Source organism: Passer montanus, unplaced genomic scaffold (genome assembly GCF_014805655.1).
Source record: "Passer montanus isolate IOZ18808 unplaced genomic scaffold, ASM1480565v1 scaffold15, whole genome shotgun sequence".
NCBI lineage: Eukaryota > Metazoa > Chordata > Aves > Passeriformes > Passeridae > Passer > Passer montanus.
Genome location: NW_024362051.1, coordinates 14,158,716 through 14,181,648, shown reverse-complemented (window position 1 = coordinate 14,181,648; position 22,933 = coordinate 14,158,716). Strand labels below are relative to the sequence as shown.

General features: G+C 57.4%; 1 protein-coding gene across 5 annotated transcripts; it reads left to right on the top strand.

Annotated features, from left to right (window-relative positions):
• The first annotated feature begins 451 nt into the window (after window positions 1-451).
• FGF1 (fibroblast growth factor 1) lies at window positions 452-21,541 on the top strand. 5 transcript variants are annotated; one of them, XM_039701360.1, is made up of 4 exons: window positions 452-708; window positions 16,001-16,192; window positions 20,133-20,236; window positions 20,901-21,531. In XM_039701360.1, the coding sequence occupies exons 2-4, from the start codon at window positions 16,024-16,026 to the stop codon at window positions 21,093-21,095; spliced, it is 468 nt and encodes a 155-aa protein (XP_039557294.1). In that variant the 5' UTR covers window positions 452-708; window positions 16,001-16,023; the 3' UTR covers window positions 21,096-21,531. The 5 variants fall into 5 exon arrangements, with proteins under 5 accessions (XP_039557294.1, XP_039557292.1, XP_039557293.1 ...); XM_039701359.1 differs by lacking the exon at window positions 452-708 and adding an exon at window positions 2,840-3,313 and having other exon boundaries at window positions 20,108-20,236; window positions 20,901-20,968; XM_039701357.1 differs by lacking the exon at window positions 452-708 and adding an exon at window positions 2,852-3,313 and having other exon boundaries at window positions 20,904-21,541.
• The last annotated feature ends 1,392 nt before the right edge of the window (window positions 21,542-22,933 follow it).

Sequence of the window (22,933 nt, the reverse complement as noted above, 5' to 3'; positions counted from 1 at the left end):
GGCTGGTGGCACGGCTGGTGGCACAACTCCGGGGCCGCGGCCGCGCCGTGCCAGCGCCAGCGCCGGGTGTCGCAGGGCGGGGTGGCCGCGGGACACAGCGGGGACAGGGCCGGGTGCTCCATCAGCCCCGGGCAGCAGGGCACAGAAAGGCTGGTGGCAGCGTGGGGACAGCTGGCCGCGGGCACGGAGGGTGGCAGGGCTGGTGGCACGGCTGGTGGCAGCGCTGGTGGCACGGCTGGTGGCAGGGATGGTGGCAGGGATGGTGGCAGGGCTGGTGGCAGGGATGGTGGCACGGCTGGTGGCAGGGTTTGTCCCCGAGCCGCCGCCGGGCGGGCAGAGGTCCTGGGAGCGCCTCCGGGAAGGGGGAGGCTGGATTCAATCCTTGTCTTTCACCTGGGCTGGAGTCCAGCCCCAAAATAGCCGTCCAAAAACAAGATCACATGAGAGGAAAAAAATAGCGAGGCGAAGGAGAATCCATCCACAGTGCCCCGTCCTGCGCGGGTGCGGAGCGGGCAGTGCCAGCCCGGGACCCGGAGCCCTCCCGGTGCCCGTGCCCGGCCCGGGGCTCCGCGGGCGCTGCGAGGGGCCGGGCTGTGCCCCCGGCGGGCTCGGGAGGTGGAGCGAGGGGCAGGGTGACCCCGGCACATCGCTGCCCTCCCCGGGCGGGTCAGCCCCAGCGGCCAGCCCTGCGCACCCGCTCCTCCCCAGGTGAGTGCCTTTTCCAGCATCCCGCACTTCCCACCCTGGCACAGCGCCAAGGATTCCCGGGGCTTGGCAGCGCTTTCCCGCAGGTTCCTGGCTCCCCAGCTCCTCAGCAGCCCGTCCATGTGTGTGGTGCTGGGCAGAGCCGGGGTTTCCTTTCCTCTGCCCCGGCTCTGCGGCTGGCAGGAGCAGGAGGGGCTCTGTTCCAGCCCGTTCTGGGCTGAGCCGTGCCCGCCCAGTGCCCCAGGACCATCATTCAGGAGGGATGGAACCAAAGCAGGGCTGGAGGATCTCGAGGGTCTCGCTCTAAACGTGCAGGAAGTTTCGCTTGGGTGGTTTGGGGGATGAGGAGCTGCCAGGACAGCGGGGCTGGGGCTCGGCTGCCCTCACAGGACTGCCTGCGTGCCTGGGGCCAGCAGGGCAGCACCTGCAGCCTCCTCGGGCTCCGTGGTTCATTGCTCACTGCTTCCAACAGCAGCTCTTACTGCTGGGACTGGGGGCCGTGAGGAGAGCAGGCTCCTTACCACAGGCAAGGACAGGAGAGGAACTGGAGCAGCAGCACCCATCAAATTCACCCCGAGAGCTGAGAAACAGCACAGGCACCTGCTGCAGGTGCTGCTGGCACTGCCCAGGCAGGGCTGGGCTGGGGAGGGCAGGGGGGACAGAGCTGCTGCCAAGGCAGTGCCCCCACCCCTGAACGGGCCCCACCCCTGCAGCGTTCCCCATTTCCATCCTGTCCCCACCCCCGCAGTGTCCCCATCCCTGCGGTGTCCCCACCCCTGCAGTGTCCCCACCCCCGCAGTGTCCCCATCCCTGCAGTGTCCCCACCCCTGCAGTGTCCCCATCCCTGCAGTGTCCCCATCCCTGCAGTGTCCCCACGCTGGCAGTGTTCCCCATTTCCATTCTGTCCCCATCCCTGCAGTGTCCCCATCCCTGCAGTGTCCCGGGCAGTGTCCCCACCCCTGCAGTGTCCCCACCCCTGCAGTGTCCCCATCCCTGCGGTGTCCCCACCCCTGCAGTGTCCCCATCCCTCTGGCTCTCGGTGCAGGGCCGGGGCCGCTGCAGCAGGTCCGTGCCTGGGTTTTGGCCGAGCCTCCTCTCGGCCGAGCCCGGCGCTGCCCAAGCCCGTGTTTGCTCTGTGTCTGCGCTGCTCGGGCTCTTGGCTCCATCCCGAGGCCATCGGCCTTGGGGACAGGCAGAAAGGACACAAATTTGGCAGGACACCGCCTGCAAAGCAGGGCTGCTGCCCTGGGAGTGGGGAGGGCTGGGCTGCAGGAGTGAGAAAATGGACCAGCATCTCCAAACCTTCCCCACAGCCTCACAAACCCCATCAGTCCAGGAGAGCCTGAGGCAAAGCCAGGCCTGCTCTTCTGTTAGATTCAGGGATGTTTGGCTATACCTATTTTTTTATTTTCTGAAAAAGCAAGATGAAATCTTGGGCGGGATTCTTAAAAATAAAGGGGGAAACAAAAAGTATATTGATATATCCGGGAAGCTCTGAATCCACCTAGGAGCTGTCCCCAGCAGGCCCTGGGAACCACGGCCAGCTCGGGAATGTTTTATCCAAACGTCTGCGGGCATTTCCAGCCGGAATGCCTGTCCAAACACGCTGGCTCCACGTGAGCCGCCGCCAGAGCCAGCTCCGAGCGAGCTTTAGATAACGCAGCCTGAACATCGCCGCATCAAAGGGCCCGTGGAGCCCGGCCAAGCGCTGAAATCCCCGCCCGGCCCCGTCCGTGCTTCATTAGTGCCTCATTAGGGCTGCTTCATTAGGGCTGCTTCATTAGGGCTGCTTCGTCAGGGCTGCTGCAGCGACCTCGCACCCCGCACCCCAATCTGCACCCACCCCCCGAGCCCCGAGCCCACCCTGGCACACCCCGAGCCCACCCGGGACCCCAGCCGGGGCAGGGCCAGCAGGGCCAGCAGGGCCAGCAGGCTCCGGCCCGTCCCTGGGGACACGGAGCTGCATTTCATCCTCCTGACAGCGCTCCCGAGCGCTTCGGCTTTTAAGGCCAAGCTCGCCCGGTGCCAGCGGAACGCGGCCGTGCCCGGCACAGCCCCGGGGAGGGCAGGGACCCCATGGGATGGCAGGGACCCCCCTAGGGATGGCAGGAACCTCCATGGGGATGGCAAGGACCCTCCGGGGCGGGCAGGGACCCCGGGGGAGGTCAGGGACGCCGTCCCCGCTGCCCGGGGCGCTCTGGGCTCACTGGGGTGAGGGAGCTCGTCGCTTTCCCGGAGGGCACCGAGACACGCAGAGCCGCAGGAATGTCCTGGGCCGCAGGAAGGGGCAGGAAGGGGCAGGAAGGGCGATGCTGCCCCGGCTCCGGGGGTTTGCCAGCCGCAGGAAGGGGCAGGAAGGGGCAGGAAGGGCGATGCTGCCCCGGCTCCGGGGGTTTTGCAGCCGCAGCCGCCGCCCCTGCGCCGCCCGTGCCCGGCGGTGCTGCAGGTGGCCGGCCCCCGGGGGGGTGGGTGCGACCAGCCTCCCCCTCCTTCCCCCGCATCCTCCCGCCCCGAGGCAGCTCCTCCTCATCCTCAGCATCCCCGCTCGCTCCGTCCCGCTCCTCCCCGCGCCCTCGGGAGCCGCAGCCGGAGCGCCGCGCAGCCGCCGGTAGGTGCGGGGGGCGGCGGGGCAGCAGGAGCGGGGCTGAGCCCCCCGGGATCCCGGAGAGCTCCCCGGAGCCCCACGGCATCCTTGAGAACCCACGGGATCCATGAGAGCCCCACGGGATCCATGAGAACCCCACGGAGCACCCCGGGATCCCTGAGAGCCCCACAAGATCCCTGACACCCCACGGGATCCCTGACAGCCCCCCGGAGCCCCACGGGATGCTCACAAATGTCCAGGGCAGGGGTCCCCCCTGCAGAGTCTGGGTCCCCCCTGCAGGCTCTGGGTTCCCCTGCAGGCTCTTAGTTCCCCCTGCAGGCTCGGGGGTCCCCGGGTGCTCTGGGGTTCCCCTGCAGGCTCGGGGGTCCCGGGGTGCCCGGGGCCGGGGGCAGAGGGAGGCTCCCCGGGCAGGGTCGGGCTGTGCTGGGGCAGCAGGGCCCTTCCCAGGGACAGCTTCAGGGGGGCACCGTGCTGCTGCCCCCAGCTGGGACAAAACCCCCAAAATCCCTGCAGGTGCCCCCAAATCCTGGGAGGGAGGAGTGGCTCGGGGATGGGAGCATCATCCAAATGACAGTCTCCAAATTGCTGCAAATTCACCTGAAGCTCTGGGTAGAAGAAGCCTAGATCAGGATTTGAATAGAAATAGACTAAACCCCAAATATTTGAAATGGCAAAACACAATATTTGGACCATTAAAAAGAAAACAAACCAAACAAACTAAAAAAAACCCAATCAGACAGAACAACAAACAGAAAGGAAAATTGTCGCAGTGACACAGCACTATAAATAGTTCATTTTTGATGCAAAATAAATAAATCACAGAACCTTAGAATGGTTTGGGGAAGCCACAGCTTCTCTGGGCAATTAAGTATGATTAGGGATGCCCCATCCCTGGCAGTGCCAAGGCCAGGCTGGACAGGGTGAAGCAGCCTGGGATGTGGAAGGTGTCCCTGCCATGGCAGGGATGGAGCTGGGTGGGCTTTCAGGTCCCTGCCAACCCAAACCATTCTGTGGTGATTCTGATTTATGACTGAAATGACACCACAGGGGTTATCCTGATGGCCCTGACACCCAAAACCCCTCATCACCAGCTCTGAGCATGCTGTGCCCAGCAGGGACAAGTGCTGGTACCCAGGGCAGCCTCGGTGGTCAGGGCAGCCTTTGCCTCCCTGGAATATACAGTTATTTTCAGGGAATATTTACTAAAAGGGTTTGTAAGATCCAGTGCAAGTGCTAATGTGTTTTGAGGGCAATAAAGGGGCAAAAAAATGAAAAAAAAAGGAGATGAAATAAGCAAAGAAGACTAAAAGAGAAATGGAGGCTAAAGGTGAGCTGCTCTCAGCCAAACAAAGATGCCAAACACAAATTTCTGCAGCTCGGATCTCCCCAGCTGGGGGTGCAGGTGTCAGGCTGAGACTCTGCACAGCCCCGGGGCCACATGTCCCCACCACCCCTTCCCCTGGCAGCACCCGCAGCCTCCTGGCTCCTTTGGGACTTTTAGCAAAGGTGAAGGGATGTGGAGGGCAGCAGCAGCTCCCTGCTCCTGTCCCTTCTCCTGCCCCTGTCCCTGCTCCTGTCCCTGCCCCTGTGTCTGTCCCTGCCCCTGTGCCTGTCCCTTCTCCTGCTCCTGTCCCTGCTCCTGTCCCTGCCCCTGTGTCTGTCCCTGTCCCTGTCCCATCCCTGTCCCTGTCCCTGTCCCTGTCCCTGTCCCTGTCCCTGTCCCTGTCCCTGTCCCTGTCCCTGTCCCTGTGCCTGTCCCTGCCCCTGTGCCTGTCCCTGCTCCTGCTCCTGTCCCTGCCCCTGTGTCTGTCCCTGTCCCTGTCCCATCCCTGTCCCGTCCCTGTCCCCTCCCTGCCCCTGTCCCTGTCCCTCCCTGCCCCTGTCCCCACCAGGCACCGTGGGGCCCTGGCTCAGCTGGTTGGGAGCAAGGACAAAGATCCAGAGCCAGCTGCACCAGGGGCTGCCTCAGCTGGGAGGAAGATCAAGGTCTCAGCAGTGGGAGGAAGGCCAAAGTCATTCAGGGAGCAAGGGAGGAAAGGTTGATCCTCTGGGCTGGGGTGGAGCTGGGAAGGAAAGTTTATCCAGAGGGCTTGCAGAGCTCGGGGTCTGGCTGGGGCAGAGCAGTGTCCAGCCCAAACCCAGAGAGTTCCTGCAGGCACAGAGTCCATCCCAAACCCAGAGTGTGTGTTCCTGCAGCCCCAGAGTCCATCCCAAACCCAGAGTGTGTGTTCCTGCAGCCCCAGAGTCCATCCCAAACCCAGAGTGTGTGTTCCTGCAGGCACAGAGTCCATCCCAAATTCAGAGTCTGTGTTCCTGCAGCTCCAGGCAGGGAGGAAGCTGGGCTGCCCCGGTGTGCAGGGAGAACAATTGGACATTGTCCTGCCTGAGGAACCCATTAAACTTTAGACCCCTCTCTGGGCAGGCCTTCCCGTATGTCCCATGTGCCTCTTCAGCCTCCCACCCCTTTTCACCCTCCACTTTTTTTCTCTCTACTTTTCCTTTGGCCTCCCACTTTATTTTGGCCTCCTGCCCTTTTCAGTCTCTGCATTTCTTTCCCCCTCCCACACTTTCTTGGCCCTCTACCCTTTTGCAGCCTCTATTTTTTCTGTCCCTGTTTTTATTTCTGATCAACCTTTTTTTCTCTTGCACTCCTCTGCCTTTACTTATTTTCCTCCCAACCCTGTGATTCCAATTCCTTGTGACTCCTCACCTTTAGCCTCCATTTCTCTTTCAGTCTTCCTTGCTTATTCCATCTCCTTTTTTTTTTTTTTTCCCATTTATTGCCCTCAAAACACATCAGCACATTAGCTCTTGCACTGGATCATACAAACCCTTTTAGTAAATATTCCCTGAAAATAAATGTATATTCCAGGGAGGTGAAGGCTGCCCTGACCTCCCAGGCTGCCCTGGGTACCAGCACTTGTCCCTGCTGGGCACAGCAGGCACTGACTCACAGCTGGGGCATTTTGGGCATCCTGTGTGCATTGTCTGTCCCTGCAGAGCTATTGGGGATTATCGTGGGGGCTGGGTCTGTCTTTCAAAGAGAAACCTCACATCAGAATCTCTTTGCAGAAGGATTTGTTGATGAGCAGTTCAGTGATGCCTTTGTCTGGTCTCTGCTGATGCAGGAATGCTCCCTCTGCCCCATCTGAAAGGTGCCTGGCTCGGTGCTCAGTTCCTAATCCTTCCCTTGTTCCCAGCACCAGAATCTGCTGTTTGAAGCTGTTGGAGAAGCAGAGCAGGGGCCAGGGCCATGCAGAGCAGCTGCAGCAGCAATGGGTGCCTTGCAGGGTTTGCATTGCCCAAACTCTGTCAGTGTTTAACGGGGCGGGTGGCACTGCCCACCAAGGGATGGCACTTGTGCTCGTGCCTGGGCTCCAGGCAGCTCTGGCCTCCTGAGGAGGCAGGGACAGTCTGCACCTGGCATCTCAGTGACAAACCTGTCTGCCACAGGTCCTGCCTTTCCCTCTAAAACCTTGAACAACAAAAGTGCTTCATTTCCATCTGGTGAAGGTGGCAGAGAAAGGCTGAGACAGACTCTGACAGTGCCAAGGTCAATATTTAGGACTTCCCTTGCAGAACAGCTAACACACAGCCAGTGCTAAATAAAGTCCCACTAACCCCAGCAGAGCATCATTAACATGCACCCACGGTCCAGCTTAAAGCCTGGCCTCTGTTTTAATTAGGTACCAACCCCCATTCTGCTGGGGCTGAACCCAGGAGTGAGCTCAGAACCCCTTTCCCCTCCTGTTTGTGCTTTCCCCACCCCCAGACTCCCTCCCTTGCCCAGGGAGAGCAGCAGACTGAGAGGGGAAAGGAGCAAGCTGGGATCCCCCAGGCAATCCAAGCCCACAGCACCAAAGCCTGGCAGCTGTCCCCGAGGACAGGGCAGAAAGGGTTCACAGGCTGTGGGAGCCAGGCTGCTGCTGTGCCCAGGTGCCACTGACTCATGGCATGGCATCTAAAACCCTTTTGTCCCCTTCAGCCTCCTTCTGGGAGGGCTGTTGTCTGCCCTGAGCCATCCTCCCAGGGATCTGCCCGCTGCCCACAGCAGTCTGGGCACACAGTTCACCCATGACTCACGGCCCGCTGTGCTCACAAAGTCTGTCCTTGCTCCTGCCTCTTAATTTAGACCTGGGTGTCAGCCTTGAGCTGGGATCTTTCCTTTCCAGAGCTCCAGGGCTGGTGAATCTGCCTGTCCCACCTGCAGACCAGCCTTGCCAGCCCTCACCTGTGCAGGGACCCTGTTCCTGCACAATCACAGCACCCAGGAGCTGTTTCGTTTACAAAACCCTCTCAAATCGAGCCCAACCATTCCCCCAGCACTGCCAAGGCCACCACTAACCCGTGTCCCCAAGTGCCACCTGCCCAGGTCTGTTAGAGCCCTCCAGGGTGGAGCCAGCCTGGCAGAGACCCCTGTGAGGGGCACAGCTGCCACCCTGGTGGTCCCACAGGCATTCCCAGCCCAGGGGCCGGGCAGGCAGCTCCCCCAGCTGCACACTGGGATTCCCTGTCCTGTGCTCAGGAGCAGGAGCCTGAGGAGTGGTTTTCCTCCTGCTCCCATCCTCGCTCAGGGGCAGACAGGAGGGGGAGACCTTCACCTGACAAATCCTGCTCTGTGCACCCCGAGATGAACTCCAGACCATCCCAGACACTCTGCACGCCACAAACCCCTGGAAATGATGCTGATCAGGGAGCTCAGTGCCACACAACCCATCTGCTCCCTGCCACTCCCTGGGGATCCCAGTGCAGGGCTGAATGTGCAGCTCACGAGCAAGGAAAAGGTGAAAACCCAGTGGGATCCTGGCTGTGGCACCCCCAGCTGGGCACAGCAGCTGCTGATCCCCACACTCTGCCTGGCAGCCCCAACATTTTTGGTTTAGTGTGGGGTGTTTTTTCCGCTTAGACAGTCCAGGGCATCTTTATGTCTTATCACAAGGATCAGAGCACAGCAGGTCTGGCTGCCCCTGGCAGTGCCAAGGCCAGGCTGGACAGGGCTGGAGCAGCCTGGCACAGTGGGAGGTGTCCCTGCCATGGCAGGGGTGGCACTGGATGAGTTTTAGGGTCCCTTCCAAGGCAGACCACCCTGTGATTCCATGATCCTTGGCTGCATCCCCGTGGGCCAGCCTGGCCCCAGAGCAGCTGTGGAAACACGGGCACAACAAAGGCCGTGGTGTCTCTGAACTGCCCACTCAGGGGCTGCAAATAGCCAGCGTGGGTGAAACCTCAGGGGCTGAGCCTCAGCAGGTTGTTAAAATTGCAGCCTTGTGCCCTTTGTGGTGCTCTGCTGTTTACAGAGATGGGAAGGGGAGGAGAGCACCCAAACTCATCCCCTTCCCCCCAGGGCTCTGTCATGGAAACCCAGGCAGGCTCTGTTTTCCTCGGGGCAGCGTGCACTGCCTGCTGCTGCTGCTGTCACACAGCCTGAGGTCACACCTGTCACAGCAAGGAGCAGGCAGGTGCCCAGCTCTGCAGGGGCACGGCTGTGCCCGTCTGGGACAGCAGGAGCACAGTTAGGGCTGCACCTTCCACGGGCCCTGGCAGGTCCCAGTGAGTGGCTCGGGCTCCTTCCCAGGCCAGAGCTGAGGGTGACACACAGAGAGCCTCCAGAGCCACCCACTGCCACAAGAATGCCCCCATTTCTGCCTGAAGAGCACAGGCCAGCAGTGACCTGTCTGCCTTTAGACCACAGGAGGTGGAGAGGCACAGCTGCTCTCCTTAGTTTACTCCAGTGACTACTTAGCCACACTAATTCCAGTTTTTTTGCTGACCCACTCATCTCCTTTTAGCAAGATTCAGCCCTGAGCTTGCCCTGCTCTGATCTTTCATCTGAAACACTCCTTGCCCACTCCTGCATGCTGCTGCTTTTCACTGGAAGGCGTTTTCTCCAGTCCCAAAGTCATGCAGATAAGAAAATTATTTATTGGAGGATTTTCCTGGAAATAGCCATTATTAACTGAAGCTTTTATCACACTGCTATTGAGCAACAGCTTAAGCTCCTTACTCAGGCAGCTTGGAGGAAAAAACTGGAGCTGCTATCCAGGGGTACTGGAGACTGAATTTAAAATAAGACATTGGGCAACAGAATTAAGAGCAGGATTCCTCCAGCCAGGCTTGCTTAGATGTTAAAAAGAGCAGCTGTACAGCCCTTACACAAACACTGCAGGATGAACACCACTAACTGCCTGCACATTTCCAGAGAAAATCACTGCTGAGCCTTTGGTGAGCCCAGAAACCAAGTGATTTTCCTTGGAACAGCCCAGACCGAGGCCGTGCTGGAGGAAGTTGCATTTCCGAGCCATGGTATGTCTAGTGATGGTTAACCAGCAGGATGGATGTGGGCTTTCACTTGGCCTGGGGAGGGAACCCTCGATTCCAGCATCCCCTGCCTCTCTGGGGCAGGACAGGCTCTAAAGGCTGGGCCCAAACTCCAGCCCCAGTTTTGAAGCTGGAGCCAACCCTCGGCTGGGCTTGGCCCCCCTTCTTGGCCAGCTGCAGGAGGGGCAGCCTGACCCGTGTGAGCACTCCTGCTCTTCATCCCAGCGCCTGCCCTGAGCACCAGCAGCAGCCTGGGAGGCGCCGAGGGCTGGCAGAGGCTGCCAGGACAGAGGGACAGGCTCCTGAGCAGGGCTGGCACTGCCGGGCTCACACGGGACACGGTGCAACAGCAGAGCCAGGTCACAGCCGGCACTCACAGCACAGAGGGAGTTTCTGGGCTGGAGTTTGTCATTCGGCGCCGTCCGTCCGTCCGTCCGTCCGTGGGTGTGCGGGGCAGCCACACCTGCAGCGCCAGCCCAGACAGCCACAGCCAGGCTCTGTGGTCTGGCTCTGTGCCCGGCGTCCTGCACGGACAGCGCGGGTGGCAGGCATGGGGACAGTGGACAGGTCACTGCAGTGTCCCCGGCAGGGAGGGTGGGACCCCCCTGCTGGCCCCCCGAAGGAGCCAAGGGGCACACGGCGTGCCCCCTGCCCCCAGGGGATTCCCACATCCCCACAAACACTTCAGCCACGCCTGATCCGCTGCGTCTCCCATGGTTTCCACTCCCTCCCGGTGCCTCTCCCGGGAAGCCAAGCACAGGCAGAGCCAGGGAGGAGAGGCACCCCCAGCCCTGCCCATGACCAGGGGGCAAACCCAAACCAAGCTTCCTGTGCCCGGTGCATCACCCCTGAGTCCTCAGCAGCACAGAGCCACCCTCCTTTTCAGGTGACAGGGGTGACACTGGTGTCACTCACCTGTCAGTGGCTGCTCCCAGCCAGCCCCGCGTGCTGGGAGGCAGCAAAGCACAGGAGCAGGGGTGGTGATGCTTTACACCAGGCTTGGCACAAGGCTTGGAGGGGAAAAAGGCACCTGGAGGGAAGGGGGAGCTCGGGGTGCTTGTGTTGCCTCTGCTGCAAAGCAGAGGTGTCCCCTGGCAGCAGCACATCCCCCAGCCCATCCAGCTGCAGGACTGAGCTCTGCTCATTCTCTGTGCAGGTGCTCTGCCCACCCAGCAGCTCCACACACCCGGCCTGCCCTGGCAGGGAGGGCTCAGACCCTGGGCAGGGGCAGGGGGACCTGTGGGGTCTGTGTGCAGCCAGGGCTGCTCCTGCTCGTGTCCTGCTCTTGCTCTGAGCCCAGACAGGACACACGGACATGGCCTTCCTGGCAGGGCTCCTGCTCTGGGGCTGGAACTGCAATTAAGTTAATCACCGGATGGCGAGGGGCCGTGGGTGGGAGGTAATTAGAAAGTCAGGATCCTTTGGTTTTCCTGCTCCCCACAGACAGCACCAGCTTGGTGAGAGGTTGCACTGGCTGTCCCAGCAGCTGGGGTGTTCCAGAGCTCTGGAAAAGCCACACCTGGCTCAGGCAGGGATGGGAATCCCTGAGCATCCCTTCCCCTGGGCATCCCTGAGGGCACAGGGCTGGGATAACCCTGTCCCCCCGTGATGCTGCTGTGTGATCAGCCATTGGTGACACACACTGAGGAAACTGCCAGAGTTTCAGCTCTGCAGCCCCCCTGTTTTACCTGCCACAAATCCAGGGGACTGAGTGGAATGGCTGTTTTCTGCTGGGGAGCAGCAGATGATGACAGCAGGCATTAGTTAAATTGATTTTTATGCTTTTGGTTGCACTTCACACAACATATTCCACTTGCAAAGGGTAAAACCTGGCTGATAAATACTTCATTAAGCAGTTAATCACATCACTAGAGATAAAATCACCTGGCCATAAACAAGCCTAGAAACGAGCCAGAGCATTCCACTGATACTCAGAGTGATCTATTACATATTTATCATGTGCTTTGCCTAATCATTTATTAAATCCTTCTGAGAGGAGGCACAGTCCAAGGAATTCGAGCTGTGCCTTGCACTGCCAGCCCTCGGGAGGGGAGGCAGCCTGGTGATAACCCCAGGCCCACTGAGCTGCTCCTGCAGCAGCCAGAGCATGAGGAAACCTCTGCCTGGTCTCTTATCCTCTCCTGGATGAGGAAATCCTTCCCATTAAATGGTTCTCTAAAAGGTACAATGAATAAAATCCCTGAGAGGTGTTTGTTCCACATGCCCAGGTAGATCTCAGATTGCCCCAAAGCCCACAGGAACCCCTGGGAAAGACAATTCAGAGCCTGAATTCCTTAAAAATATTCTACCTGTTCTAAGAGCCTTCCATTCCCACATGGAGGGTCTGAACTGCCTGGGAAGTGACTGTTCTGCTCAGGTGGCTGCAGTGGCAATGGGAAGGGAGCCCATCAGAGGTGATGTGTCTGATCCCAGCTGAGTCACTGGAACAAACAGGATTTCTGCTTTAATGGAGAAAATAACACTTTCCAAAGTGAAACCAACTGGAATCTTTCCACTGAACTCACCAGAGCCAGGTTCACAAGACACTGATCTCATTACCCAGAGCTGGACAAAACCTCAGGAGGCTCCTGGGTTTAGCAGCTTCTCATCTCTCTGGAGCTCTCTGGGTGATCTCTAGCTGATCACCTAAATGACAGCTGTGATTAGCTGCACTTTTCATCACCGTGGCCACTCAGAGGCCATGCAGAACATTCCTTTCCAACCCTACAAAACAGACTGTGTCCAAAGCCAAGGACAATTTTGGTGCATTTGAATCAATCCAATCTGGTTTGAACCCAGAGGGTGAGATACTTGTGCTTTCCTCCATGAGTAGCCAGGTATTTCATACCCAGGGAAAGAAGGCTCACCTCAGCTGGCCACCTCTGGGTTGAGTCTTGGCTGGCCACTAAATCCATGCCACAGGAGCCATTTAAAAAACAAGCCACAAAAATTCCTGGCAATTCTGACATACAAAAAACTTTTGGACCATTAGGAATCCCCCTCACTGCAGCAACACCACCTCTGTCATGCAGACAGGTGCTGTGTGGTGAAGCCTGCACGGTTTTACAGCAGAGAGCACAGGTCCCCCTCCTCCCCTGGCTCCCAGCTGTGCTGTTATTCCAGGGCTCACACGCCTGATCTTGGCAGCACAACCAGCCCTCGGTGCTCACAGTCAGATGCTCGCAGAGTTTGGGATTTCACATCAAAGCCACTGGTTTGGCCAGTGATAAAGCTTGGAACCGACCCCAAACTTCTCAGAATTTCGCAGCTCTTGCAGCCCTCAGAGCTGCAGGGAGCAGCACAGCGCAGCCACCACGGCCCAGCAGGACCTGGGTAAAATGAACATTCGCGTTTAACTCGCTTCTTAAGGCTTGTTTTACCTTCAGAAGTGATTTCTGGTCCTTTGGGGTGCTGACATCTCCATCCAGCAGGAAGAGCTGGGTGCCCTGAGCTGCCTGTGCCATGGGTGGAGCTGGGGCTGTCCTGGAGCAGGTGCCTGGCTGCAGCTCCCAGGGACTCCTCCTCGCTGGGGGTTTCTCCCAGGCAGCACAGCAAGGCTGAGCACAGAGCTGGAGGAGAGGGGAGCCACAAGCACAGCTGCTCGTGGACAAACAGGCTCCAGCCCAGCTCCAAATCCAGTCCTGTGTGACCTGCAGGGTCAGAGCTCAGCAGCAGCCATGCCCCCTACAGCCATCTCCTCTTGGAATATTTCCCTTTCTCCATTTCCTTTCTCTTCCAGCTAACCACTGGAGTGTGGTGTCTCTGCTTTGCATATTTGAGAGCTTTCTGTTCTGCTTTGAGCTATTTAATAGCATTGTTGGGCTCCTACCCAAAGAAATAAGGCCCTTTATGTTGTCTTTGGTTCAGGTTCTCTCTCTCACTCGAGCTTTTCAATTCCCATAAAAACCTAACGTGTTCCTGCCAAAAGTATAATGCTAGGGCCATGAGTGGTGGTGTTTGTAGAGGAACAACTCCATGGCCATAAAGTCTGAGAACAGCGATAGTTTTTAGCACGGGGCGACAAGGGGAGTGGAAAAGTGTTCATTGAGCTTTGCTGGGGCACCCAGGGCAGCTGGCAAGCACTAAAACCAGCACAAATAACCTTAGAGGAAATCAGGGATGACGAAGAAGCTGTTTCCAGTTGAGCTGCTCTGCTCAAGCTGTCTGGAGATGCCCTCAGCCCCTGAGGTGACTGTGGTAGAATCCAGCCTGCTCCTCACTCCTGGCTGCAGATCCTGCTCAGAGCCCTTGGAGCCGGATGTTTGCTTCTCAGTAGCACCCATCACCAACCCAGGAGACTTCTGGGTGCCTTTTACCCTCAGATGAAATTTGACGAAAAGCTTTGGTTCTAGATTCTGGGTGACCTGGGGCTTTCCTTCTGGGACAGCCTGGCACTTGGCAAGGAAACTCAACTACATGAGAGGTATGCTGTCTTGACAGAAAAAGAAACGTAGGGACCAGACACTCTAGGAAATAATTTCACCTTCCAATGGTGTTAAACAAAGATTTTGAGTGTGTGTTTGGCAGCACCTGCTCTGGAAACCACCAGGAGCACAGAGCTCCTGAGGCTGCATCTCCAGCCTCGTGGCAATAGGGGGGCTGGGGGCTGTCACTGCAGAAAGCACCTCCCAAAATCCCAGTCTGGGTCAAATGGGGCACCTGAGGGCCTGGGCTGGAGTCTGTGCTCGAGGCAGAGCTGGTGCATGGCTGGGGTGCTCTCACCAGCAGCCACGCTCTTTATCTCCAGGGATCCACCTTTTAGCAATCCAGAGGTTTGCTAAAAACTTCCAGAGGTTTTTACTCTCTGCAGGAGTCTGGGATCCATTTCCAGGAGTAGTTTCCCCTTCTTGCAGCTGCTTTTGCAGATTATTTTTAATACTAAAGAGTTGAAATTTCCAGGAGTAGTTTCCCCTTCTTGCAGCTGCTTTTGCAGATTTTTTTTTAATACGAAAGAGTTGAGAGCCGAGTGTTTGGAGATTCTGTGTGTATGCACACGTGTGTGAGTGTGTGTGCTCAGTGTCTGCCAGGGCACCCCAAGCACCACAGCAAACCCACACAGTGAGGTGCTGGCTCCATCCCAACGCACCAGTAGCACAGCTCAGTCCTAGAGAGACATTTTTACAATCTATAAACACATATAAACAGTGACTATAAAATATTTTCCATAGTATAGCTGTGGGAATACATGACATTTAAAGCAAGTTCCTGTATCTAGAGTTGTTCTGTGCCATGTCTTTTTCTGTTCATAAATCCACTTCTCCCCAAGCACTACAGAACTCTGTGTATGAAAGGCAGGATGAATCTGTGGGGATTTTAAATGTAGTGTCAAGGCTGAAAACATGACCGTACCTGGAATGTCCTTGGGACTCTGGCCCCCACCTGTGATGGCACTTCTGTGACAGCACTTCTCACTTCCCAGCCTCCAACATCCACAGCATCTTTCTTTGGTTGGTCTGGTGATGCCTTCAGGCTTTGGCACAGAATCTGCTTAAACACAGACTGTACCACAGACTCCAGCCAAATGAGGTTTCAATGTGATCTTTCATCAGACCAGCTTGCTTCCAGCCCCATCCAGCCTGGCCTTGGGCACTGCCAGGGATGCAGGGGCAGCCCCAGCTGCTCTGGGCACCTGTGCCAGGCCTGCCCACCCTCACAGGGAAGGATTCCTTCCCAAAATCCCATCTAACCCTGCCCTCTGGCAATGGAATTCCCCTTATCCTGTCCCTCCAGACCCTTGACCAAAGCCCCTCTCCAGCTCTCCTGGAGCCTCTTTAGGCACTGGGATGCTGCTGCCTGACTCATGGCATATCCTGGACTCAAAATTCCCATTTCCAAAGGCTGTTGATCAGTGTCTGGGTAAATCAGCTGAGCCCAGGCAGTGAAGGCTCCTGCCCTGCCCATCTCCCACCACATCCAACATGTGTCCTGACCTTTTCCAAGCGTGTCCTGGGCAGGTGAGCTGCAGAGTGCCAAGGGATGAGCAATATTTACTACCTGACACGCAGTGGGTGTTGCAATTCCTGCTCCTAATTGTGTTTGAGAGTTATAATAGTGGAGAGAGAGTTTTACCTGGGCTCCCTTCCCGCCTCCTGTGGGTTCCAATCAGACACGGGCTGTTTTTTCAAACTGCCTTTCCCGGTGTGTAATTTTAGCACGCACGTCAATAGAAAGGAGAACAAAAACAGAATTGACTGCGATAAAATTAAAAAGGACAGAGTGCCTCCCGGCCAGCCCCACCCGGCTGGGGGAGCATCCCTTGGCTGTGAATCACAGCGGGACCCCCGGCTCCCCCTCCTCCCTGCCTGCCTGCCTGCCTTTAAAGGCCGGCGTGTGCCAGCCCTCGGTGTCACCCTGCTGTCGCCTCCCTTGCAGCCCGGCCCCGGAGCGGCTGCGGGATGGCCGAGGGGGAGATCAGCACCTTCAGCGCCCTGACGGAGAGGTTCGACCTGCCCGCGGGCAGCTACAAGAAGCCGAAGCTGCTGTACTGCAGCAACGGGGGGCACTTCCTGCGCATCCTGCCCGACGGCACCGTGGATGGCACCCGCGACCGCAGCGACCTGCACAGTGAGCACCGGGAGGGGACGGGAGGGGTGAGGGTGGGGGCTGCACCCGCAGGTGTTTGACAGGGGAAAACACACCTCCAGGGGATAAACACACCTGCCAAACCACCTCCAGGGGATAAACACACCTCCAGGGGGATAAACACACCTGCCAAACACACCTCCAGGGGATAAACACACCCTCCGGGGGTGAAACACACCTCTAGGGGATAAACACCCCTCCAGGGGTAAACACACCCTCCGGGGGATAAACACATCCTCCGGGGGATAAACACACCTGCCAAACCACCTCCAGGGGATAAACACACCTCCAGGGGATAAACACACCCTCCAGGGGTGAAACACACCCTCCGGGGGATAAACACATCCTCCGGGGGATAAACACACCTGCCAAACCACCTCCAGGGGATAAACACACCTCCAGGGGATAAACACACCCTCCAGGGGTGAAACACCCCCTCCGGGGGATAAACACATCCTCTAGGGGACAAATACACCTGCCTGGGGACACACACACCTTCCAGAGGACAAACACAGCTCTAGGAGGACAAACACACCTTCCAGGAGACAATCACACCTACCAGGGGACAAACACATCTGCCAGGGGACAAACACACCCTCTAGGGGGCAAACACACCCTCCGGGGGATAAACACATCCTCTAGGGGACAAACACACCTACCAGGGGGCAAACACACCTCCCAAACACACCTCCAGGGAAAAGACACACCTTCCAGAGGGTAAACACATCTACCAGGGGAAAAACACACCCTTCAGGGGACACAGACGCCTGCCAAACACACCTGCAAGGGCCAAACACACCTCCAGGGGACACACACACTTCCTAGGGGCAAACACATCTCCCAAACACACCTCCCAGACACACCTCCAGGGGACAAGCACACCTCTCAGGGGGCCCAGAGGTGTGACAGGTGTGCAGTCCAGGTGTAGATATGGAGCCCAGCAATAGATATCTGCAGAGCTGAACCTGCTGCACCTCACGGCAGGCAGGCACAGGGGCACAGCAGGGCTGGCTCACACAGGGCGCTGGCCCTGGCAGGGCAGCCTGGCACCCCCACAGCATCGCATGGCATTCTGTGCTGTCCCTGCAGTGTCACCCGTGTGCCGCAGGCCAGCTCACCCTGGCCAGGCTGTCCCCTGAGCTGTCCCCACCCCTGCAGTCAGTGACCCTGGTGGCTCCAGCCCGTGGCACACGGGCACCTCTGCTGGGAGGAGCTGCTCCTGCAGACCCCACCACTGGTCCCACCGAGGAATCATTGGGAATTTAATGCTTTTTGTGCTCTTGCATTACCAAAAGCTCTTCAGAGGATTTTTTAACCTGCTGCCCAGGAGAGCTGGACAGGCCAGGCAGCAAAGCTCCTGCAGGGCTCCCTGGGCAGCAGGGCTGGGCTCTTCCCTCGGCTCTTGGCAGCAGTTCATATCCTGAACATTTACTGGAAGGGGACTGGGACCTGCCAGGCTCCTATCTCGTTAGGAGGAAGGGCTGGGAGGAGCCAGGCCAGCCTTACAAAGTGCTAAGAAAAGCACTTTTATTTTCTTTAAACCACAAGCACACACGTGGCTTCACCCCCAAACTTAACCTTTCCTCTCGCTATTGTTGTTTTACTGACAGGCAGTTTAGAGCCGAGTTTTAATTACAAACACTGCCTCCCCAGCACGAGGCAGTGCTGGGGAAAGGATGAAGATGAGCCCCCTGAGGCTGGGTAAACACAGCGTGCAGCTCCAGCCTCCAGGCAGGAATAAACCCAGCACATAACCCTCAAACCCCTGCAAAGGCTGGATGATGACCCAGAGATCTGCAGGAGACAGGGCTGGGCTCACAGACACACCAGGAGAGGTGGTATGAGCTCAGGCAGCATCTCTGCAGCATTTTCCAGGGGTTTTGCTGGAATCAGGAGAGGTCAGGGTTGAGCTGGCATTTCCTGGGGCATGGGGAGCCACCAAGGCCGTGAGCCCACTCCTGTGCCCTGGCCAGGCTGTTGTCTCACAGCGTGGCTGCTGTCACCCAGCCCAGCCCCTTTCCCTCTGGAAAAGCAGGTCCATCACCTTGCCGTGGTCCCCAGGGCAGGCAGTCCTGCATCCCAGCACACTCACACCTCCCTGGCTGCTGGCCCGGGGCCACACGTTTGCAAACCTCTGCCAGAAAGGAACCTCCTGTAAATGAGCTCATAAACTGGGATACAGGAATACACTAATATTTACAGAGGAAACTCCTGGAAGGGCTGTGTGCCAGCAGAGCAGCCTTGGTGAGGGGTACCCTGCTCTGAGCACCCCTGCCTGCCCACGGTGCTGCCCCTGGAACAGCATGGAGCCACTCAGGATCATTCCCTGGTGTGCAAGAGGAGCAGCCCAGGCCGTGACTGGCACTGTGGGACATTGTCACCCAGCTGGGAAGGCACCTGCCAGCCCCAGGGAGGGACAAGGCACAGGGGCACCCAGGGTTCATTGGAGGCCAGTGGGGACAGCAGCATTCCAGCTGCATCTGCAGTTTCCAGTCTCTGCAGACTGCCTGTGCTCACGTGCATTGTGCTCCAGACAAATATCAAGAATCCTTATTCTTCTCTTAAATGGCCTCAGCATCAGGGAGGACCTCTAAGAAGAGCAGAAGGAGTCACTCTCTAAGCCTTTGTTGCCCAGCCCCACACCAGGATCCACTTCCTACATCCCTTAATGGGCATTCCAAGTCTGCACCCAGGAATGGAAGGAAATTTTACCTGGACACTGCAGATTCTTCAGGATGAAGCTCATGCTCATCTCTACAAAAAGTCTCCTTTTCCTGCTTTCATCCCATTACTTCATGGAAGGAAATCTCTGTACAGACCTGGAAGAGAAGCTGCAAGAATTTGGTGCACAAGCTCCCTCCTCTGGACCCACTGTTGTCCCTCCTCCTGTGGTCAAAAACCTCAGCATCCCACTGGCAGCAGGAGGGTCCCTCCCTCCCCTCTCTGGGGCAGTTTTTAGAACAGTATCCTCATTTTCATCCCATTTCCCTCTTTCCTCCCTGGGCTGCTCCTCGGCCGGGTCCCAGCTCTGCACACCCCAGGGAATGCAGGTGGGCTGGGGTTTTCCCAGTGCACATTCCCAGCCTAAACCAGGCCAAGTATTCCAGCAAGCCTGCACCCACACTACTTCCTAATTAGCTATCATTTACTGAGCAGGAAATGCCAGAAATGAAGAATGTGAACCATTACAGCAAAGATTTCACTGCAATGGGTGCTCCACCAGGCCAAGAGGTAACGCTGCCTTTTACCTCATCTAAATAAGGATAAATAAATTAAATATAAACAGGAAGGAAGGAGCTGGAGCCGAGACATCCGTTCATACTTCATTCCAACCAACCTCAATATTGCTGTTATAAATCTTAGGGAAAGAAGCTGCCTGCGAGATGGGAACGATCACTGGGAAGAGCTGGAATTTGCAAGTCACTGTGACTGCAGCCACAGGCTTTTCTGTTTCCCCATTCTCCATTCTCCACGCTCTGGATAAATCCAGCTGCAGCAGACAGCTGGGTGGGATGCTTTGGATCAGGGGGCTGCAGTCTGCCCATCCCTGGCGTAGCTCTCAAAATACTTCTTCATATGTCACTCCTTAAGTGTCTTGTCAAACCACATGAGAAATTTGTAAATTAGAGCCAGAATTAAAACCCCAATCTCCTGTGTCCCATTCCAGCATCGTAACCAAAAGGCTGCCCTTCCTTTGATGTAAAATAAGGGAAAAATTGGTCTTTGGTTCCTAAAGGATGGCTGTGGGATTTCTTTGAAGAAGAGGGTACAAGGAGACACTTTTATTACACACTGTACTGTTTCCTATAAACTCTTTATAAGCCAGACTTCAACAAAATACCCCCCTAAACTTCCTGGCAGCTCTTTTTTCCCCCTTTTTTGCTATTTTCCTTTCAGCGCTGTTGTTTTATTTCCGCTGCAGTCCAGCTCCAGCTGAGTGCAGAGAGCGTGGGGGTGGTGCACATCAAGAGCACCCAGTCGGGGCAGTACCTGGCCATGGACACCAACGGGCTGCTCTACGGCTCGGTAGGTGCGGGCACCCCCTGGCATGGGGCAGGAGCAGGGCTGCAGGCTGCAGGCATCTCACAGCTGGGCAATGCAAACCAGGCTCTGTTTGTGGTTCTGGCAGCTGCAAGGCCACTCTGCATCTGGCTTTGTTTTGGGGGGACATAAATAAATTAGCAAATAATGCCGTTTGCTGCCCTGCCTCTGACAAATACTGTATTTCCGACCTGGCACTTGGTAAATATTGAGTTTGATACCTGGAGCAGCAGCTGCTCTGCAGCCCCTCAGCAGCTGCCCCCAGTGCAGGTGTCCCTGCCCGTGGCAAAGGGCTGGAGCTCGATGGTCTTTAAGGTCCCTTGCAACCCAAACCATTGTGGTTCTGCTCTCTGAGGCTGCAGCTGCCACCACAGCTCAGGGCCAGAGCAGGAGCCAGGGCCAGGAGCAGCTAACGGAGCACGGGGCTGATTGGTCAGTGCAATTAAAATTCCCAGGTCACAGACTGCTACAGCAGTGGCCCAGGGGAGTAAATCAAGGACACCTACCCCACAGTTTAAATAAGAGCTTTACTGGGGCGTGGAAGTCTCAGAGGTGGGTCTGGATGGCATCTCAGGGGGCAGAGCTGGGCTGGGATTGTCACATCGGGAACACCCCCGGCTCACTGTCCCTTCCCCGGGCTCTCTTTCAGCAGTTACTGGGTGAGGAGTGCCTGTTCCTGGAAAGGCTCGAGGAAAACCATTACAACACCTACGTCTCCAAAATGCACGCGGACAAGAACTGGTTTGTGGGGCTGAAGAAGAACGGGAACAGCAAGCTGGGCCCGCGGACTCACTACGGCCAGAAGGCGATCCTGTTCCTGCCCCTGCCCGTCTCGGCCGACTGAGGCCCGGCCCGGGCTCAGAGACAGCCCCAGGCCCAGCTGCTGCTGCCCCCTTAGAGCCCTCCAGAGCTCCGAGCTTTAGGTCAAGGCTTTGCCCAGTCTAGCCCAGCAGAGCCCCTCTGCTCTGCACGAAGCTTTGCGGAGATGAGGGGACGAGCCCTGATGCTCTCCCAAGGTCCACGGGGCCCCATCTCCCCCTGCCCTCAGCTGTGTGCCTGTGTGTGCCATGTCCCTCAGCTGTGTGTGCCATGACCCTCAGCTGTGTGTGCCATGTGTGCCATGACCCTCAGCCGTGTGCCTGTGTGTGCCATGTCCCTCAGCCATGTTGCCATGACCCTCAGCTGTGTGTGCCATGACCCTCAGCCCTGTGCCCATGTGTGCCATGACCCTTGGCTGTGTGTGCCATGACCCTCAGCCGTGTGCCCATGTGTGCCATGACCCTCAGCTGTGTGTGCCATGACCCTCAGCCCCGTGCCATGACCCTCAGCCCCGTGCCATGTGTGCCATGACCCTCAGCTGTGTGCCCATAACCCTCAGCTGTGTGTGCCATGTGTGCCATGACCCTCAGCCGTGTGCCTGTGTGTGCCATGTCCCTCAGCCATGTTGCCATGACCCTCAGCCCTGTGCCACGTGTGCCATGACCCTCATCTGTGTGTGCCATGACCCTCAGCCCTGTGCCACGTGTGCCATGAGCACACTGCAGCTCCCAGGAGCTGCCCTGGGCAGTCACCCAGAGCTGTGCCCGAGGTCGCGCCGGGTCCCAGAGAAGTGCACTCTTTGTGTCCCCAGGCATTCAAAGGCAAAGCTCCCTGGCCACTGTGTGTTGAGGTATTTATCCGTGCAGGTGTGTAGCTTCTGACATGCCCTCGAGCAGTGCCAGACTGCAGCACCAGTCCCGTTATCCAGGGCCAGCCTGCTAAGTGCCAGCTGGGCGTGCTGAGCTGAACTAGGCAGAGCTCCAGCCTCAGGCCTTCTCTCCTCACAACATCAGTAGTGTGTGTTCCGTGCTAGTACCTGCCATATGTCATTTGTATTTATTTATTAAGTAAATATGTCTCTTTACAAGCTGTCCATAAGTCTTTCCAGGCACCTGGAGGCTGTCCCAGTGAGGATGGGGCAGTGGCAGTGAGGGTGTGAGGGTGTGATGTACAACAGCACGAGGGGGCAGAGCATCACACCCATTCCCAGAGGGAATTCACACTGCCTGGCCAAATGCAGTCCTAAAAATGTCACTGAGGCCTCTTGGTGGCTCCCAAATCCCCTGTGAAGCTGAGTTTCTCCACTGCTGGCACAATGCAGCTCGAGGGCAGCTCGAGAGCCACTCCTGCCAGCTGAGAACATCACCAGAGCATCCCCAGCTCCTCTGGAAAACCTGAGCCAGGGTCTCACCACCCTCACGGGGAAGAATTTCTCTCTAATATCAAACCTGAATCTACCATCCTTCATCTTAAAGCATTTCCCCCTTGTCCTATCCTGCCTTCAAGGACAGGGACAAGACGCCAGTGCTCCCTGCTCCCAGCAAACTCCATCAGCCATCCCACATGGAGGAAGGAATAAAAGGCTGCCTTGCATATTTCTGCAGCAGCAATTAGCCACTAATTGCTGTACTTTACAATTGCTCTGCTAATTACTGCTCTCCTGAACTTCTGCACTTGGTGCACAAACGCCCTCCCCAGCACTGATAGCATCTCTGCAATCCCAGCGCTGCCGGGCAAACAGGGAGCTGGCACGGAGTGGTGCAGCACAGCTGGCAAGGAGCATGTGCCAGGTCCTTCAGAGCTGCTCCCCACCTGTGGGATCCGCAGGCAAGTACAGGGGAAAGGTGGATTCAGCTAATCCTG

Excerpts from the sequence above, each read along its gene's own strand:
- FGF1 (XM_039701356.1), top strand. The coding sequence starts at position 2,971 with ATGTCCTGGGCCGCAGGAAGGGGCAGGAAGGGGCAGGAAGGGCGATGC. Across the intron at positions 3,314-16,000 it reads GGAGCGCCGCGCAGCCGCCG|CCCGGCCCCGGAGCGGCTGC; the intron begins GTAGGTGCGGGG and ends CCTCCCTTGCAG. Across the intron at positions 20,237-20,900 it reads ACGGGCTGCTCTACGGCTCG|CAGTTACTGGGTGAGGAGTG; the intron begins GTAGGTGCGGGC and ends GCTCTCTTTCAG.